Source organism: Porites lutea, chromosome 14 (genome assembly GCF_958299795.1).
Source record: "Porites lutea chromosome 14, jaPorLute2.1, whole genome shotgun sequence".
Lineage (NCBI taxonomy): Eukaryota > Metazoa > Cnidaria > Anthozoa > Scleractinia > Poritidae > Porites > Porites lutea.
In genome coordinates, this window is record NC_133214.1 from 4,883,004 (window position 1) to 4,898,958 (window position 15,955).

The following is a 15,955-nucleotide window of genomic DNA, read 5'->3' on the forward strand; positions in this document are numbered from 1 at the left end:
GGACAATTGAGAAATAACTTGAAGATAAAGTATAATAAAACAATTATTAGATTCGGTTTTTGTGATATCCGGAATAATCAAGGTCTCGGTTAGTGTTATCAGCCTCAGCCGATAACACTTACCTCGACCTTGATTATTCCGGATATCACAAAAACCGATTCTAATAATTGTTTATTATCAAGTCAGGAAGGAAAGTTTAGACATACCACATCTCGCGTGGGGACCTCATCTTTTTCCTCAGTTCCAGATGGCCCTAAATCGGCTGTGGTTGTATGAGCAGCAGCACTAACAACTTCACTTCTTCGATTGAATAAAGCTTTCTCCGCCGGTGGGACGCTATTCTGGGTATCGTTACTCGAACTATCGTCGATTCTTCGTCTCTTCGACGGGATGGCGTCTTTTTGGTTGTGTCTTTTATCTCTTAACTGCAACTTCTCCGCTTTACTTTTTCGTGTCCCTTTAAAGTCTTTCTTTCCGGATTGAAAAAGGCTGGATTTTTTCAGGTCTTTGCTAGTCTTTCTAGGCGAAGGCTTATCTTGAATTGTGATTTTAAGAGGAGAAGGTTTTTGTTTGTCCTTGGAAGGTATCTCCGAAGAATTTGCGCTAGAAGACGAAGAAAGCGTATCGCGTTGTTTTGAACTTTTCCCCTTGCTTGAAACCTGTGTATCAATGCTGTCTTCCTGTTGTTTCCACCTATTCATATTTTCTCTAACCGACTGAATCTTCTTCCTACTCGCCTCAATTGTCTTAGAAACGTTGATATCAGAAAAGCTCTTTTTCCTGAAGAGCGATTTTTCCTGTGGATGAAGATATTGGACCTTTTTGACGAGATCACTTTTCGTTTGTTCATTTGGTTGCACACTAACGACCTTGCTATGGGCCTCTCCTTCCGCGCGGCTTTGGTCAGATTGGTTCACTAACACTGGATTTTCAACTATTAACTGTGTATCAGCTGCACCAAAACTACTATGAGCATCAGCTGCACCTAAACTACTATGTTCAGTAGCAGCATCACCATCACTCGAGGCTGTATAAGTCTGTTTAGAAATACCAGCTCGTTTCGAATCCACCTCGCTAGTCGAGCTGGTTTCCTTTGCTACCCGTTTAGATGCTAAGAACAGCCTTTCTAAAACTTTCTCACTCGTCTGCCTGCCGTGCCGTGTTTCTTCTGTGGTAACAGAACTTGTGGTTGTTATAACAGAAGAATGTGCCACTGATTGTGGGGATTGAGTACAGCCGATGGTATTCTGTGAAGTCTCTGTAACTGAAAATGCAGAAGAGTCAGTTTCGAGCTCCGCCTGGGTAATCTCAAACTCTGAGTTCATACCGACCTCGCGACAATCATTCGATGGACTTTTCGCAGCATTAATATTAACATCCTGGGAAGAGCCAATTACTTGACTCTTCCCGTGATCACTTCCAACTGTCCTAGAATTATCGACATACGTATCTGACTCAAACGACGTTGATTTGCTGTCGTCCTTTGCAACTTGCGTTGCAGCTGTACTTGTTTCTCTACTCAACGTTTCAGTGTTCGCCTGCAAAGGAACTTGTCTCTGGTAGCAAGCACTTTCAAGAATACTGAGTCGAGAATTCCGCAGTTCCCCCATTCTAAGTGTAATCCATTGTTCTTCGCTACTTAGCGAGTCCAGCTCGGTACACAGTTTCTGAATTTGCGAGCGGACGGATTTCAACCTGGACTGCACAGCGTGAAGATTTTGTAACTGATTTTGTTCCTCGCGTTCGATTGATAGCAACTCCTGAACATTCAACCCGGACTGGTATGTAACAGGCTTGTCATTTTCATTGTCTTTCTCCTCCTGCTTAGACCTTTTAACTTCCTTTTCAGCGCTCTCACTCGAAACACTCTCCGAGTCTTCCCAGGAGTTTATACGTTTACGTTTTATCACAGGAGGTGTGTCGGAGCTTTCCGTAGCAGATACCCGTGCGCCATACTCCATACTAGTATTCAAATCGATCAAGCCTCGGCCCTGAAGAACAGATGGTCTCACAGGCGATCGTGAATTGTCCGAAGTTAGTTGAGAACCATCGGCTATTCTTCCATGGTCAACTGAGGGAACTGGCATTCCTTTAAGATAGGATGTTGAGCTTAAATCGATAAGCCCTCGTCTTTGAAGAAAATTTGTGGACTCTTGAGCGGGTGGTCTAGTGTGAGAGGGGGCATCCCTGGAGTGTACATTAAAAGGGAGTAATGTGGTAGAAGACTGAACTGGCACATTATTTGACGTCGTAATTGAGCTCTCACCAAAGATGTCCGAAGCGCGTGGAATAGCTTGTTGAAGACCCTCGTTGTTGAATCGCCTACTAAAAAACTGGTTTGCATCAAACGTACTTCCCGTCTCAAGCAACTTTGACCTTGGCAACTCGCCGGTGTGCAAGAAATCTCTTCTTACCATGGGAGAATCTAAACTGATACTTCGTTGACCGCGAGATCGCAGCCTCGCTGGCAAAGGAGACGCTTTTTTTCCGAGCTCAAATGAGCTTTCAGTCCTATGCTCTGAGAAGAGTGGCTGTGATCTGCGACCGTCGTTAGACTCAACTGGGTTATCGCCAGCAGTACTGGTCGCCTTTTTTCCACTGTAACGTTCTGCCAAAGCTTTCCGAACGGCAGGAGGAAGGTTAAACCGCGACAGATCAAGCGATAGACTGGGTAGCGAAATGGTAGATCCATGAGTAGCAGATTGATCCGTAGGTAAAGGCGTTGTCGAAGAAACTCTCCGAGTAAACATTGGGCTCTGAGGAGAAGAGGGCGCATAGCTTCGCGGAGAGGAAAGAACGGACGACTTGGTGGAAAATTCAGACGGTGATTGGGTCGATTCTCTCGACGGTTTTTGTGGTGGGAGATTGCCAGAGTTGAAAGGTGCAACAACGGAATGCGGCAAACCCAAAAGTTTAGTGCTAAAGCTCAAATCAATCATTCCTGTGTTTTGAGTTTCCGAGGCTTGTGATCTTTGTTCTTCAGGTTCAACTTTCACCGAATGTTTCAGTGGATAAATGACACCGCTATTTACACCTGAAGTCAAGGAGCTAGTTGTAGGCTGGCGGTTTGCGTTTGGCAGGTGTGCTTCCTTGAGTTCAAAATGTGGCGTTCGAGATCTGATAGGTTGGGGTATAGTCTCATTTAGATCGATACTTGGACTACTATCTTCGCGATTTGGTATCGTTGAACTCAGGTCGGTATTTTGCCCTCTTTGAGCGACCCTCCCTTCTTGATACGTCCGAGATCTCCCCGTTCTAGAGTCAATATGCGAGCCACCCTTAGCATCCACAGTTGAAGAGCTATGCAAAGCTAGAAATCCCTCAAGGTTTGGCACAGTGTCACTTAAATCAATTCCAGGTCTGTCAATGTCGCTTTCCATGGTTGTATCGTGATAGCCCAACAGTCTTCTTGGTCTTGGTACTGTGTCACTTAAATCAATGTTACCACCAACATTTGCACCAGGCTTGGCAACAGTACTTGCACCAACGCTGCGATCGCTATTAATAGCCGACGAAGATCCCCGTAGAAGCAAATTTCTTGAACCTCCAGTGGTGCTAAGATCAATCTTTCCCGAGGGGGCATCGCCAGTAGTCCCCGCTGCTGTGTACAAAATGGAGTTGAGATCGACCTCACGACCAGTTTTTGTAACACCCTGACTAGTTTTTTCAGGTTCTTTCGCTTCTTGTATGTTCTTTGATTCGTCCAAATGGGAGGAACTTCGACCAATCTTTTCTTCCGGACCTGAGGCAAAACCGAAAAGCTCATTAGGATTGTTAGAGGATGCGATCGGTTTGAATATTTGTGTCCCTCCAGAAATATTTATCAGGGATCTCGTAGATGATTCGCGATCGTGAGTTTCGTCTCTCGACGCATTCCTCACGGCTGAGTTGACGCTCTGCTCCTGGGTGCTGTTTTCATCGCCTTTGAATACTCGCTGATGATAAGAACAGTACCTGTGGGAACAGGAAAAAGGAAATTATCTCTGCAAGATAAATAGATAAAATAATCAAAATAAATAAATAAATAAAAAGGCTAATTACTATACAACATCTTCTGAGAGCGGGCAAGATGGAGCGAATCCTGTGTTGTGGTTTGCAAGCCGAGAGGGCAAGATGGAACAATCTTGACACCAAAAAGAAAGAGAACTTGGCCAATATCCAAACTGTCTGCTTCCTGAGCTCAACTCCTTAGTCATTTTATCAGTGAATGTATGCATTTCTTATTCACTTACTTATTCCAAGTGGTTGCACCACACTGCACTCCGTCAATATGAACAAAACTACACTGCGGACGTGACAATGACAACTGGGAAAACCCTGGAATGTGTCGCGAGGAAGATCCTTTAACAGACCCACTGCCAAAGGATGACTTTGGTGACGACAGGCTTTGGCTGGGAACAGAAGCTATCTTCTCGCTCTCTGTTGTCACTGTGTTAGGTTTGGCCAATGAACGTGAGATGGAGTCTTCTTGGTTCTGAAAGGAGAAAACATTACAGTACAGTGTATGTGTAGAGTAAGGAGTTGATTTCCACGCAAGAACCAGGACTTTTTCACGCAATACGCAGGTTTATTTATTAGTACCGATCCTCGGAGACCCGGGGGCAGCTTGTCAGGGCGGGACAATTCTTCCCTCCGTTCTGCGCCAGGATCTCTGAGGATGACAACCGCACGTACATTACCCAAATTTACAGTTTTATGGTACCGTACATTTTGCTGTGCAGCATCGAGAAAATACGGTATCTTTGTTTTCTGTTACTAAGTCATTACTCAGAATGAGAAAATACATTTTATAACGAAATAGGTAAAACGTAGCGTAGAGGGTACAAACCAAGGGACAAAGGTGAAAAGTCACATGCAGAGCTAAAAGGGCCAGGCGAAGACAAAAAGGCCAAAATGTTAGGAAAAGGCATAAACAAACAAACAAACAAACAAAACAACGACGACAACAATAGTTCCACTGGAAAACCAGTTTGCCTACGTTATTGCATAGTAGGCAGGCCTCCCTAAGGAATTAAAATCCTTCCAGTTACCTCCGTATCCTTTGGCTCTTTCTTTATTCCGAGTAAAGACCTGAGTTTTTCCTCCCGTTTCTCCCAAGGTAGCGAACTTATGGTTGAGATTGTGCTTGCAGAGGATGCTGAAATATCACCTTTCTGATCGCTTTGACTTGAAACATTGACACCGAATGTTTTATTTCTTTCACTCCCTGACATCAAGGAACTTGAATTTTGAGCAAAACCAAGAGAACTTTGTTTTTCTCTGGTCGAAGATACAGTTGACAATTTTTCTATCGTGAATGATGGCCCGTTTGAACTTTTGGAATTTAATGCTGATTCACTCCTCATTGTAAATGATGATGGAGAATCCGCTCCAAGTTCACGACTTTGTGTGTCTTTGTTTTCTTCACTATTGGCTTTCTCAGTTGATTGATCAGAAGGATTGTTCTTTTTACCCAGAAAAGGGGCAGGTTTTTCTTTTGGAAATTTTTCGAGCAACGAGGTTGCTGATTGATTTTTGTCCGTGACAGTTTCAACTTTATCTTTTCCTATTACAGATACTTGTCTTCTGTCAAGGTTCGGAGGAGAACTTCCTTTAGATGATAGCGACGGGTTGAGTGTCGATAAAGAGTCTCTTTTATCCGTTGTATGACAGTTTGTTTTATCTTCTTTGCTTGAGGAAAGAATTTCCTCTTTAATTGTTACGGAGGAATCCTTGATGGTAGCTGAAGAATAGACATCATTTCTGGCTGATGAGGAGTCCCCTCCTTGGGCATTTGCACGTGATGATAACGATGGGTTAATCGCTGTATTCTCTTTACTTTTTGATTTACTTGATTCCTCAGTTGGCAAATCCTTCGTTGCTTTGACAACAGACGAAAGTGTAGGCTCTTTTGGATGTTCCGCCACAACTTTTTCTTTTGCCATAACTGTGATCTCCATTTTATTATTACGATCAACTTGCACTTTTCTCGTAACTGCCTCAGAGTCTTCTTCCGTTGTGGGGCTTTTACTCTTACGATCATTGTCTTTCTCGACATTTTCTTCCACAGGTCTCGCTAGCTTCCGAGGAGTTCCTTTCCTTGTATTTTTTCCACTTGGACTCCCTGAGGAAGAATTCGCCTTCGGAGACGATGTCCTATCCTTTGACGCTTTTCTACTTGTTGCACCTGGGGAGCTTTTACCCAGGGCTTCCTTATCACGCGGTGACTGTTTCTTCCTGCTCTCAGCTGATCCTTCAGTGTCTTTGTTTCTAGAGCTAGGACTTTTATCACTCTGTTTTTTAGAAGAGACAACAGAACTTAGCTTTTGCCTTGAACTATTGTGTGGCGAGTTGCTGTTACGCCTTAAATCTCCGTCGCCATAGCGACGAGGTTGACTATCACGTCTCGATCTAAACTGTTGATTTGTGTCATGAGGGGGTCTCCATCCATCGTCGGGATACATGTACCCGGAGTGGTCATAATACCTGTCATTATATCGTTCATCAGTGTTCCTTCTCCAATGATATCTGTCATACTCCTGATCCGGGTAATCCATTCCTGGATATTCAGGACCCTGTGGCGGTGGACTGTCTCTAAATTCTCTCATCTGGTCTCTGCCACCATCATTCCATGGTGGATATCCCCCTTCTTGATAGTGCTCTCTTCTGTCCCTTCTCCTATCATGGTAGCGGTAGTCAGACTGAGGCGCACCATCCATCAGCCTGGGAATGGGTGGACCCCTACCCCTACCCCTGTGCCTGTTGTTGTTCATATGTGCCTCCCCACCGTGGTCACTAAAATACTCTACAAAATCAGAAAAATCGTCTGTACTCCAGTCAGCAATTGGCCTGTTTCCCTGTCTTTGACCCGGGCTATCTAGCTGCTGCTTTTCTGGACTCCACTCCCGCTGCTGATCCCTTCGCCAGTTGTGAAGCTTCTCTTGATGGCTGTCACCATGCAAATGACCAGTGAATTCTAATAATCCAACAAATTCCTGCCTACACAAGCTGCAGCGGTGAACACAATCTCTAAAATGTAAAAAAAAGGTAAGTGAAGTCAGAGAAATGCTCCTTTGCACATAAGAATCTGTTAATTTAATATGCCTTGGGTGGTTTGCTAAATCAAGGAAAAGGTCTTTGCATTTGCCTGACATGTTGGCTAACCTAAAAAGGTTGCCTACATCATGTTGGTGAGGTTTTTTTGTTAGGCTGACTTCATTTGACAACTGACACTGGGACTACAAAGGTTAACTATTATTGATAACCTTATTCTTCCACTTTTTTGTCTGCAATTAGCAAGGTTAACTCTTAAATGCCCAGAAGTGACTGGAATGTAACATCTCCAACATTGTCTGGCAAACAGGTGATGACAATAGGTAAATGTATCAGCTGGAAAAATGTTATTTAACAAATAAGAATCCTTCACTGTGCTCCGTTCTGTTGTAAAGCGTCGAGGAAGCGGCTAGAGCATAAAAAAGTGTTAGGGGAAACACAGATATTCTCCCTGGTTTCTCCCTTCTTCGTGGGTGCTCTAACCACTTCCTACAATGTAAGTGTTTACAACAGAACAGAGCACAGTGAACCTGGATTCTTTACTGGTTCTATGAAAAATAATCCATTAAATTCCCCATTCATTACTTTCTAATTTTCAAAACAAACGATTAGAAGATGGCATGACAGCTTTAGGTCCATGTTTTATACTCTCATAAATCACACTTTTTTTTAACCAATCAAAGTGCACATTATATCATAATTTCATATACCAGGTAACCCAAAAATTGTCTTAACTCAGCGTGCAAAGAAAGTAGTGTCTGATAGCCCGTGGCTAGTGGATTTTGCTATCGGGCTAGTGAATTCTGTTTTTAACTTGCCCGACAGGCAAGTGATTTTTTTTGAGGAATTCGAATAACAGAAGAACTGTGAGATCAATTCTGCTCTTCAAAAAGCTTTTGCGGCTAGTTGAAATGACCTCTGGGCTAGTAAATGTTAGCATCAGCTTGCCCGAATGGCAAGCTGTAAAACTGATTTTCTTTGCACCCTGCTTAACTAAACTTCAAGGTTATGAATCAAAGCCAGAAGGAGAATTTCTAACAAGATCTTGGGAGTAAAACAGTTAAAAAATCAATGTCTAGTAAGTGATGAATTGGATCATTACAAGATAATGGGTCAATACCCACTGACACCTCTTAGTTAGGGCAAAACGCTGGCTTAGGGGAAGGGTTTTTGGGTAGTTCCCCAGAATCTTCTACACTACTAATCTGATGAATTTTATTTGGCACTGACTCACATGTACCGATGAACCTCTCCTACAGAAGACCCTATAATACTCACACCTCTCTATTAAAAACAGTACTTTTGGTCCCAGAGGTGGGGATTGTCTATTCCGGGGAGAAAAACCTTGTACCAGAATAATAATTTCAAGCATATTGCATTCGGTTTCACATATTTCAAGGGCTGTAAAAGTAATACACTCTATGAAATAACTTTGAAGAAAAGGCTCTTCTTCGAGCCCAAGAAAACAAACTTCAAAAGCCTGAAATTTCACAAAAGAAATCTTACACATGATGATTTTACCTGTGTTTTCTCAACTCCTTTGAAATTTGAAATTTGAAATTTATTTTCTTGGGCTGCCGTAAGAAATTGTCTTTCATAGTGTTATTACAGATAGCTCTTGAAAAGTGTAAAAAACAATGTGATAGCCAGGGCTTCAAATATTCTGGTATGAGGCTTTTGTCCGCTGAAAATTTAAATTATTCAGTTTCTTACTGAATTCTGTCTTAAAGCTTCTTACCCAATCGGCAACAGGCAAGTCATCCTCTAACAAAACGAACAAGAAGTGGCCCTGGCTAGGCATAATGTGAGAGCTGCGTGCCCAAAGGACAAGCTGGCATTTAAGTTTTTTAGCTGTGAGAGGTGCACAATTTTTCACATAAAGCAAACACTTCGCTCTGCCCCTTTATATTAGTGCATTTACTTAGGCAGTTAACTACATGTATGCATGGAATATGTACTACATTCTATCAAGCTCCCCCCACCCTTTTCCCAACACCTGCTTTTAAAAAAAGGAAGTTATTAACTCCCTTTCCTGTCAACTGCTACATTTACTAGCTTTTGCAATCAGCCTAGAATAAAATCGAAAGACCACTAAAATAATATTATTGCTCTCAAATGATTGACACTTCATGTGCACTGATCATAATTCTCTAATCTCCATATCATACAGTCATTATCTTCACATACATGTAATCTAGAAATAACTGTACCATACTGATTCTTCATCTTACTTTGCTACAACACTTTTTTGATAAATTAAGCCCATTTCTCTATTTATTTCTCCATGAAACCTCTTCCTGCCCAAATGTGTTACACTGTAGTCAAAAGAAACAGTGCTGTTCAAAGAATAACTTAAAGTTGTACTTTTACAGCAACAGTACATAAATCTTTTTCACACCTTCCTTGCTTTCTGTTCAAATTTGTATTGTGAAGCATAGACCATGTATGCTCTTCCAATTCCTGCAATGAAAATTATCCAGAAACAATTATTATTCTATGTTTATGGTACACAGTCATACATGTAATGGCCTGTCTAAAGCCACCCCATCCCCTCACTAAAAACAGGCTAACATGAACAGTGTTCACTTTAATCTGTACTCACTATGATCTCTAGTAAAATGTACATGCATATTCCTTTCACAGAGAGTTTAAGCCATCAAATTATACATCAGTGTCCACTGGTTGTAAGTTCATTGAATGATGTCAAAGTGTGCTTTTGTTACCGACTTCCAAGTATCAAACTTGGCTATTACACTGTCGGTATCAAACTTTAATAGTACGTGGGTAGAAAAACTTGAATATCACAAATTTTACAGGTAGTGAGACGAGCTTCAAACTCCAACTTGAGATAAAATGGGAAACTTGATAATGCCACCGGCATATAAAATAACAAACAAACAAACAAACAAAAAACACTGAACAAAGGTAAGGTCATTCCTCTGTTTTGCAGTGCCCAACTCTTATGCGCATCATTTTGCCGAGATGGTGTCAGCTACCATGGAATTGAGAGATAATGCCGTTTTTGAACTTTTTAAGAGATTTTAGAGACAAGGTGATTCTGAAATACAAATACACTGTAAGGGAAATTTTAAGGTGGTAATAAATCAGGACAGTGTGCTAATGTCAGTCAAAGTTACAGATGACTGTGCCAAAGACTTGCTGAGATCAACAATATTTCATAGAAATCACTCCAACAGTGTGAGAAGCAAGAAATGTAGATGTCTACTCCAGCTCTTTGGCATGTTTCAAGTCTCAACATGGAAAACTCCTTTATTTAACTTGTCCAAACAGTGAATGTGGAGAAACAAAGGGTCATCATGTGTTTAATGGTTCTCTAGCAAGGCCTTATTTTCAATATAAACACAAAACTTGAAACAGGTTGGTTCTGCTGTTCTGGTGTATAGGGTTTTCAATAAGGTTTTAAGTAGGTGCAGGGTGCAAAGAAAATCATTTTTACAGCTTGCCATTCGGGCAAGCTAAAGCTAACATTTACTAGCCCAAGCGTCATTTCAACTAGCCCCAAAAGCTTTTTGAAGCAGAAGTGATCTCACAGTTTTTCTGTCATTCGAATTCCTAAAAGAAGATCACTTGTCCGTCGGGCAAGTTAAAAACAGAATTCACTAGCCCGATAGCAAAATCCACTAGCCCCAGGCTATCGGACACTACTTTCTTTGCACGTTGAGGTGGCAAAAGCTTTGGAGTGGGTGGGAAAGGAAAAAACTTGCACCTGGTGCGAATTGCTAGCACCAAAAGCCGAAGTTACTAGGGGGCTCCAGGGGCATGCCCTCAGGAAAAAATTTGGAAACTTGGGCTTCCAGCATTCTGGATTAAAAATTAGAGTGTTTGAACAGAACACGGATATCATTAAATGTTGGCTTACTTAGGGGTAATTTCCAAAGAAAAGTAGGCGGCAAGTTCATGTGAAGTGGCCGAAATGCCGCCGGCTCTTATTGAGAACCTTGGGTGTAGTGGGTCGAAATCACCGCAAAATCATATGAAATATTTTGTAGTGCTCAAATGACCTCAAAGGAGGATAGTTAGAAGTTTTCAATTCGTCTTAATACCTTGACCCTTTCATCCGATGACTATGAAAGAGAGCAAACCATGTGCCCTTACTATCACAAGACAAAGTAACTAGCACATGTAATTTGCATGTGTACACAGGCTTACTAATCACTCACAACATAATGGTTGAAAAAATTCACATGGCATAATTATCATTCCTTTTAACATGATTATGCCAACCAACTTATTAATTCAAAAACAGATGCAGGAATCTTGAAAAGTGATTTCTTTAAAGGAATATTTTTACACCTAACATTGTAAACTGATAATCTGCAAAAATGTTCTTGTAGCAAATTTTTACTGCCTGAATACAAAAATTAATTTACAGTCAAGGCTGTGCTCTAGCAGTGCCCAGTGAACCGTGGTGCCTCAAAAATCTTAGTCTTCTCATGGAAATCGTATGCTGGGCACCATGGATTTGACAGGTTCAGAGCACTGAGATCCCTTCAATTTTTTCTTTCAAAGAGCACAGTTTTGACCTTGATTCAAAACCAAGCATGGTGATCTCACTTTTCTCTTAGGTCAGTTACTCCTATTGCCACCAAACCATGTGTAGACAAAAAAAAAGAAAATTCACAGTGCTGAAAATATTTGAAAAATCCACTGATATCCCTTTTCTGATACATTTTGTACATTCTTGTTTGTGTCCGTAAACACCATACAGCAGACATCCATGATGGAATTCTTGTAAAGAGAGTTCACCAATTACATGTACAGTTGATAATCGATTGGGTGGGTCAATCCGATTATTTCTGAAGATCAGTTTTGAAATCTTAGCCGATTCCCAGCAAAACTCTTAATAGAGGTTTGACTGTAATTCGAAGCATCTGTACTAATCCTGGGCTGTCACATATGTCAAATATTCTTTCAAATTCTTCAATCATTCTCAATACAGCTAAAAAAAAGACCTTTATCAAAACTATCTTGTACCACAAGCATATGAGATTCAATACGTCATTCATTCTAAATTAGCACTACAGACTGTGGAAAAGACTCATATGTTAATTATCAACAAAACACTTTGTAACTGTTACACTGTATAGAGACAAGCTACATGTAAAAGAAGAAATGTATCGAAATGATTTACTTAAATTGAACGATGTTATACACGTAACGGACACTTTACAAAAAAAACACAGATAAATAGAAATTTTACTTGGAAAATTAACTGTATGAGCTTATAATTTAGGGTTGATACCAGGTGATAATGAAAAAGCGAAGGAACAACGCATAATTTACAACCTAACTGTCAAACAAACGCATAATACAGCTTTGTAAGGCTATACAAATGCACTCACATTTTGGGTTGTAAAATCCAGGCTGCATAATTCACAGAAGTATTCACTGTTTGTACAATCGAATGAATCAACGGGCATTTCCAATCTCATCAAATATCACGTCGACCCTCAAAACTCTGGCGTCATGTCGGTCACTGACTGCAGCAGACTGTCGTTCTCGCAAACGTCAGTTGAACTTTATCTCGTAACCTCCAGCCAAAACGGTCAAAAAGCGATTGTTATGGTCATATCATCTAAAAGGATAGGGGTTCAGATTTCCACCCAAAATTCATCAACCATACACGCGTTTTTAAATGAGCAAACGTGCCAGTTTATCAGCCTCACACGTAGTGTGACAAAGATGGAGGAATCGATGCGTAATGCTCCGGAAGCAAAAACGTGGGTTTTCCAGGATACACGGACGTAGGAAGGAATTCCTTTATGATCGTTTCGCAATTAGAAATATGTTGACATTCCCTACAGCTTGGAACAAAACAAGAATATTTACACCCTATGTGATCAACAATGCGTTTTCTCACCCCAGATGCAGAACTGTGTAGAATATGATTCCCTTTTCAGCGGTCTGTGACAAAAGCCTCGCTTTCATTCGGGAATTTACCGGAAGTGTGTACAAACTTAGTCACGTCTGTTGAGTGGGTTGTTCCGGAAGAGGAAGTGAATAAGAGAAACATAATTTCCGGCAAATGGTGTGTCAGCAGACAACGTAATAGATTCGAATAGTTCCTAGACGTATATTTTAAACTGCCGTCAAGAAAATCGATTGCCATATATGTGACAACTGTCACGCCTGCTTTCGGGATGGGAGCGGAAGATATGGGGACCGGTCGTTTTTAAAATAACTGGGTTGAGGGACAGTGAAAAAAGAAACACCTATTTCTCTTATTAAGTTCTCGTTCTTTAGTCGTTCTTATTTGGTGAGTCGATAAGCTGCTTATTGTAGAACAATTCTAGAATTTATATGACATACCGTAAATCCTCTATTAAGCCCCCGGGGGTAGGCTCCATTTGAGGGGTGGGGGGGGGGCGCACGGGCGCTTAGAGACGGGGGGCTTATTTAGTTTAGAAATGATGATGGTATCAGTACTCCATAAAGAACTAGAATACAAAGTGGAAAAGCTCAAGTCAGAAAGTTTTAGGTCAAGTAGCCGAGGATCAGAATCAAATCCGAACTTCCAGTTGGTAAATGAACCATCCAGGATAAGTCCACACAAAGTTTTATGGTCGTGATTGATTAATACAGACTATCATTTATTATTGAAGAATAATTAGGGGTGGAAAGAGGGGGTTATTATCTTTCTTCCCCTGAAAAAGGGGGGGGGGCTTATTAGAGGCGAGGGGACTTATTTGAGAGGATTCACGGTAAGTAACGAAATAATAATTTAACAAAATCAATTATTTAGTTAATTCATCAAAATGCTAGGAGAAACACTATTGACTGTCTTGCGCTAAGAACCTTACCTCTTTTCCACTTTTGTAGAACAATTTCGAAAGCCGGATAATTTGGATAAAAAAACACAAACCGGAAATTAATGGTAAACAGTATAAAACTTTGCGGGGTTATTCAGATGTTTGGGGTTGACAGCTTCAGTCACAAGGTTTATAGAATAGTGGATCTGTGGCTGATTCTTGTCTTTTTCTTTAAAAAAAGCGACATTGATCGAATTTTTGGGGTCACCTTAGTCTCAGCAAAAACCCGAGCAGTACCCACTGGGGAGTCCAAGTTTCGCGCCAAAACTGACGTCGAACGCATTTCTTGGTCGCCGCTGTCATGTCAAAGCATCGCAGTCTGCTGCTGTTGTTTATCGTCTTCATCAACTTTTAAATGTTTTCGCCAGGCCAAAAGTGATGCGATCGATGTACAGGGAGTTAAGGGAAAGTACACAGAATCAGGAAAAAAGGTAAGACGATTGAGAGTGTAAATAATCGTTAAGTTGCTTACGCTCAAACCAACTACAAATTCAAATAATTATAGCAGCGAAACCCTGATTCGCGAAAGATCGACCGAAGCAATCGAAATTTACGAAATTTATAACGTCTCTGTTGCTGGATTGTTTGAAAACCATACCTCGGTAACAGATCCTCCTGTTATAGTTTATTAATAATTTACCTACGTAAAATAACTACTGTTCGCTTTACCATTCTCGATCGTGGACACGAGTGATTTTGTCAGCTGTTTTGCTTACTGGCCAGTCTCATCAGAGGAAGAGCAGTGCTTTGAAATTTATTTCGAAGTCTGTATGCTTCAAATAATAAGGTAAGATGGCTTAGATGGCAAAAAATTGCGAAAACATTCGATAAGGCGAAAAATATTTAGCAATCGTAACTCGATATATCCCGTGAACAGTGCCGTCTTATTGTGAGTTGTGAACAAACACCGGATAAAATTTGTAAAAACAAAAACTCACAAAAACTTAAGCTTACCTTCCGTCGTCAGCGCGTATTAAATATGCCCTTGCAGTGTAATTTTAAAATGGTCTTTCGAGAAGAGAAAATTGATTTCATTTAAGACACTGCTCACACGTTGTTGCGTATTCTAGGACAAGAAACCAACGGGGTGAAATTGACATTTTGACCTTCTCTTGGTGGCGCGCGAAGTCGGGGGGGGGGGGGGGGGGGTGTTCTTTGTGGTATAGGGGTGGTATTTGGAACCCTTACTCATTAACCTAGTGCAAAGATAGAAACATCTAGCGAGTGAAAAAAGCGCGATTGCAAAACTTGAGTTGGTTACCGACGCCACCCTCTCGCGTTTCACATTGATGCGCTAGCTAAGTTCGTGCGACCATCGTATAAGAGAAAAATAGGATCTATTTTAATAGGACTATGACCGACCAAGTACACACTCATATTTTACCTTGCGTCGGCCCATGACCTTCTTACTTGCAATCGCGTTATAATACCAACTTAAGGACAGATTCAGACATGTTTAGAACACGCCGACATACATCCCTGTTCAGGAAGAAAAGCACAGAACCAAAAGCCCTCCTATCTTCCAACTTCCCAATTAATTTTCCTCTTGCTTCACAAATCGTTAGAGAACTTTCACCCTCAGTGTACTATAGCAATCAAAGAGCGGCATAGGACTCGACGGCAGTTGAAGGATGATGATGATCAGGATGATTTCAATGATGATCCCCATGCTCACCCACAGGTTTTTGAAAGCCGGGGAGATGAGAAATCGCGCTCTTAAAGACCCCCCCCCCCCCCGCTCTCTCTTCCGCCACGCCTGTCTCGGTGGGGTATACCTTCATCAGTCAGGTGTTCAAATATAAATTGACCTCAAAAGTTTATCCCCTGGGCGTGAGTTAGAATGAAGAATACTCCTGTCAAAAAATAAACGCCGTTTTTAGGGCTACTAACGAAGGATGTGTATCGATTCAGGAGAAAAAAGACATTTTTATTCATGTTATTTATTTTATTACTTTTTTACCGGCTTGTCATTTATAGTGAAGTCTGAGTATCCCTTGAAAGAAAAGATCTTGAGACCACTAATACCTTTACTCGCTGAACGAAAGGGAAGTTATCCAAAACGTTATTTACAATTTGCAACCAAAACAGAAGCT

General features: G+C 41.2%; 1 protein-coding gene across 1 annotated transcript in view; it reads right to left on the reverse strand.

Moving 5' to 3' along the window:
* The window catches only part of LOC140924747 (uncharacterized), a 32,436-nt gene extending 19,491 nt beyond the window's left edge, over window positions 1-12,945 (reverse strand). The window contains exons 1-5 of the mRNA XM_073374754.1: window positions 12,396-12,945; window positions 9,431-9,492; window positions 5,031-7,008; window positions 4,233-4,474; window positions 207-3,954 (exon numbers count right to left, since the gene is read on the reverse strand). Coding sequence (XP_073230855.1) covers window positions 207-3,954; window positions 4,233-4,474; window positions 5,031-7,008; window positions 9,431-9,492; window positions 12,396-12,485 — 6,120 coding nt within the window. The 5' untranslated portion in view covers window positions 12,486-12,945. The remainder of the gene's footprint in view (window positions 1-206; window positions 3,955-4,232; window positions 4,475-5,030; window positions 7,009-9,430; window positions 9,493-12,395) is intronic.
* Window positions 12,946-15,955: the final 3,010 nt, after the last annotated feature.